This window comes from Penaeus chinensis, chromosome 22 (genome assembly GCF_019202785.1).
Source record: "Penaeus chinensis breed Huanghai No. 1 chromosome 22, ASM1920278v2, whole genome shotgun sequence".
Lineage (NCBI taxonomy): Eukaryota > Metazoa > Arthropoda > Malacostraca > Decapoda > Penaeidae > Penaeus > Penaeus chinensis.
The window spans coordinates 27,603,666-27,608,665 of NC_061840.1; the positions used below are offsets into that span (position 1 = coordinate 27,603,666).

At 34.8% G+C, this 5,000-nt stretch overlaps 1 protein-coding gene across 1 annotated transcript in view; it reads right to left on the minus strand.

Moving 5' to 3' along the window:
* Nucleotides 1-5,000, minus strand: part of LOC125037091 (ufm1-specific protease 2-like) — a 5,897-nt gene that overhangs the window by 457 nt on the left and 440 nt on the right. Inside the window, exons 2-3 of the mRNA XM_047630090.1 lie at nucleotides 2,268-2,465; nucleotides 1-1,612 (exon numbers count right to left, since the gene is read on the minus strand). The exon at nucleotides 1-1,612 is cut by the window's left edge and continues 457 nt beyond it. Coding sequence (XP_047486046.1) covers nucleotides 182-1,612; nucleotides 2,268-2,465 — 1,629 coding nt within the window. The 3' untranslated portion in view covers nucleotides 1-181. The remainder of the gene's footprint in view (nucleotides 1,613-2,267; nucleotides 2,466-5,000) is intronic.

Genomic DNA, 5,000 nt, shown 5'->3' on the forward strand with positions numbered 1-5,000 from the left:
AAAAAAAAAAAAAAAAATCCTGAGTCAAACATTTTTTAAGCAACGAATGGAGTTTCTTTTAGGTCGATTGCACCAAAAGTGTTCCATCATTTTTCCAGTCTTCCTACACACAAAAATGTTACTCAAAAAATTCTTCTTTACCACAGATTAAACGCACTCGAACTCTCTTCCTTAGGGTAAACTAGATGCACAAAGGACGCTGGGGTAAACAAAGATTGTAATATGCTTTGGGATCCCAGAATTCTGGACCCTTCCATCCACACCAACCTTTGTTTTGGATAGTGGAAAGATCTTCACTACCTGTATAATGGGGATCTAGAATGAGGAAGCTGATGTCTCCACTCTCTGTGTTGTAGTCTACTCCAATGATAGTGTGAGCCAAGACCCCTCCTCCAATCATAATAGGGGTACCCTGAGTCTGAAAATGATGTGCTAATTCCCTTCCCTTTTCTGCCAAATCTGCTCCACTACTGACAAAAATAAACTTTGAAGTGATATTGTACATATTATCCAAAACAAATCCAACTTCAGTTGATCCTATCCACTGACGGGAATCTAAAAAGCTTGATGGTTTGTCCCCTATGTCAACAAGGCATTTCTGAATTTCTGAATGTGTTGGAATGGACTTTTCTGTGTAACCTTGGAATCTAAACCAAGATACTAGTGTCTGTAAGGACCTGTAGGCACAACCCCACTTATTATCGTTAAAATTATCCTGCATGTAGTGATGATATCCATAAATTCCCTTAACAACTGAGATTTCTCCATACACTGATGATGGCTTCAACCCAATATGTGTATTCTTCAAAACAGAGGACTTGGCTTCTATTATTGGCAGCCTGTTTCCCTTCCTCACCATTGGCTGATTCATTGGAAACATCAAAGCTTCATGTACATCTTTCCTGTACGTTTCTAAATTCTTGTCATCACTGTTCTCTGGGTATATCACATTTACTACATGGCCAGAGAGAAAATGTAAGGAATTATATGATGTTAGGTTGCCACACAACTTATCTTTTAGCTGTCTATCAAGCCAACATTCAGCTAAATGCAACTGCTGGATCACACCTTGTACCAAAAGTGCTGCAACTTTTGAAACTTTACAAGACTTTTGTAAATACACAATTGCCTCCCCTTTAAAGTGAGTAGATAGGATCCCGGACTTTCTATTATCTATCCGTACCACAGGTGCATTTCTACAGGTTACCGTACTTCTGTTCTGCAACATCTGGAAATTAACAATGTGCATTGATGCCTTCTTCTTCTTGGCACCCTTAATTAAAGATCCAATGTCAACATTACCCTTGCCACCCTGATTTTCTAAACTCAACACACCCCCGTCCTTGTTCTGTAAAATAAGTGTGGAATCTTGTAACCTGAAACAAGTTGATGGTGACTCAAGCTGTTCAACCAAGGTTTGGATTGTGTTGCTGATGTACACAACTGTGTCCCTTGATGTAAGGTCAAGGGTGAAGTTGATTCGGGCCAAAACAAAGAGTTCACTCAGGTCCTCTTCAGTCAGTTCAGTAAAGCAGGTTGTCGATATCTGTTGGTCCTCGGAAACATACACATGAAGATCTTCTTGGTCCCATATGACAGCTATCTCATTTTCCTGAAATGAAATAAATGCCATGTTAGCCAGGCATTTTAAAATACCCTTAGAATCAATTCTTTCCATTGAGTAATAAACAATAATGTGTATAAACATATGCAAGCAAGAATTGCCTACCAAAAAAATACATGAAATTAACTCATAAAGTAGGAAGATGTGCCAGACTCATTGATTAAATATTCTGCTTGTGCATCGACTCCTGGCTCAAGAACCTTTCCTTTGATATATATTATGCATTTTATTGTAGTATTTCATAATCAACAAAACACATCATATCCTGATATACAAACTCAGAGAATAATGACCGACAAAAAGAAAGAAGGTTCATGTATAAAAGGAAAGAAAAGAAATACAATTACAACAATGATTTAAATACCCTGAAAGACATCTAAAAAGGAAGTGAAAACAATAATAGAAAATAAATATCTAAAAATAAAATTACCATACCTGCCACAAAATGATGTTGCATATTGAAAATATGCAAATTCTAATTAAAATTGACATAAGGAAACAGTTTACAAATAACTCATAAAAAGTTAATAAAATTTATACAATTCTGAACATTGGTTGAATGACAAAAATGTTAAAGCAATCCACAGCCTGGTGAAAGTAGTTCAGGACAAGTGAGACATAAGGGTCTAAGCAAGTATCTCACCTCTATTTCAGGTTTGGAATGATCTCCTTTGGTAACTTCAAACTTTCCAATAGGTGTAAGAGGTGCCGGAAGTAATAGAGATTTGTCATGTTTCAAGTTCCCATGATTTGTACAAAGAGCAATGGCCAGTAACCGTCCATCGTCTGTGCGAAACCCAAAAAGCTGGCCTTCCCTCGGTTCCTTCTGACGTTGCAACCGCTGGAAATCAGAAAGTTGTTAAAGAGCTGACTGAGTAAGGTTATTATGTCATAAAGCATCTGCTGTTCCTTCTACTGCATTTTGATATATACTGCAATGGGTAATCTACCTTCGCTTCTTGGGTTTTAATTTATGCAAAACATGGTGATTGCTGAAAAAAGGAAAGACTCCTGAAAAATATTATTCTGAATAAACACAAAAAGAAACATTTATCAAATTACAATACCACCTTGTTTCTGTGAATCAGCTGATATTCAAAATAAATTTTGAAATTTAGACACTGCCTACTTAACTAATGAAGTCCTATTCACTACAATCATGACTGTAACAGGCATGTCAAAAGCTCACAGTTTCCCAACAACTTTTTTTCATTATGAGACAGAAGTAGTGTCCTCTACAACATTTCCATCAACCACACACAAATATCATTCCCATATCTTCATTCCCTTTGGAGGCTGTTCTCTGCCTAAGAAATTTAATGAGTGTCAGGTATAATTCTGGTGTTATATGGTATACTTTCTCCAGCTAAACCTTAGATCTTTTCCTCTTCCCACATTCCCCCTCTTATCTATCACAATTACCTCATTTTATATCCTTCCCTTTCTGCTGTTTATACATCTGGATACTTATAAATATATTTCATTACACAGGAAACAATCTTTGTATACACATTACTGTGTTTGTGTTCATCTAAATACAAATTTTATTGTTTTATATGATTAAAAAATTTTGTTTTATAAAATGAGTAGCCTAATCATACATAAGCAAGATATAGGTTATAAACACACCCTGGGTATTAAAATCTGAGATTGAAGTTATGATCAAGAGTAACTTCCCATTCATTAGCATGTCTCGTTTCTGGCCATTTGGATGTTATGAATAGCTACTGTAATTTTAGACAAAAGAAGAAAAAAACTGAAAAAATACATTAGAAAATGTTAAAATGATAAAAACCAAATTTGCTTTGGATCATGTAATATGCAACTCCAATCCTCTAGCAAATGGGAAACTACCATCTTTAACTCAAGAACTGTGAAAGAGTCATTGATGTAGTCAAAAGTGATATTCAACTTCAGTTGTGGGGAATTCTGAGTTGTTTATGTAAATTCCCTTGTACTTCCAGCTTTCAAGGCAGCTTCTTGAAACTGAATAGTCACACATTGTTTTCTTCGTTGTTCAATGTAGTACATGCAAAAAGTAAATCATATATATATATTTTTTTTAAAATCTGATGATTCATACTTGTAAGTCAGGACTTCCTATAATTATTGCCTTCCTATCACATAAAAAATATACATGATGTAGCATTTGTTAGAAGTGGGGTAAAGCTGTGGGCTGATATACATGCAAGGATATGAGTTAGTCTATATGCCTTTGGGGATCATGCAAATACTGATAAACCTCCAGCATGTAATATCCTACTGAATAAGAGCTTGAACTAGTTTCTTTTGTGACAATGAAATAACAAAAAGGCCTAAAGCAATGTAGCACACTTCATGGAGGTCTGTTAGATCATAGACCAAAGCAATTATTGGACTCACTCCAACACATCAATGAGTTATCATTAATGGAGTCACTGCAGTGTATCAGTGAGTTATCAATGCTGACATCACTGCAATGTATCAATGAGTTATCATTAATAGAGTTACTGGTGTGTATAAATGAGTTATCACTGCTGGAGTCATTGCAGTGTATCAATGAGTTATCACTGCTGGAGTGACTGTAGTACATCAGAAAGTTATCATAGGCCATCACAGTAAGTATAATAATAATAATAATAATAATAATAATAATAATAATAATAATAATAATAAGAAGAAGAATAATAAGTTTCATTCAGTTTAAGTGCCTGTATCTAATAGTGATACCATACAAATGAGGTCCCTACTATCAAAGAAGGAAGTGCTCCCTTCAATGATCCAATGGCATGTGCGTGTCATAATATGGTGCTCCTTGTGACTCAGTCCACCATTACCACTGCATGATATAATACCATTAGAACCAAAAGATTAAAGTAGACTTTGATAAAAAGCAGGGCCAAGTAAAAAGAAATCAAAAGAATGAAAAAAAGAAAAAAACTTCAAAGGTATTGCCATAAAAATCATTTCTATATCCCCAGGATAGGATAGGGAATGAAATTATATTTTCCACATTTATAGCTATTTCTCAACTGAATGGTATCCAATAACAATGAGATCTCCAGTTTTACAACAAATATATATTATAGTTTAAAAAAAATAACACAGCAATATCAATACACATATTCCTTATTTATGCATAGAATGACACTGCTTTATGTGCTCCTCAAGATAACAGTGCTGGCAATATATTAATCTGTCTTATGACAGCACCCCAACAGAAAATAATAATAAAAATATCATAAATGTACTTGACTTCACCTATTTTAGAAGTGGAGGAGGGACTGTATGTACCATGCCAACCAAAGGAATATTCAAAACAGGAAAGAACTGTAATACGGAAAAATAAAGTAATGTTTATCAACTATATATTCCCTTGTCACTAGATTTATGCTTT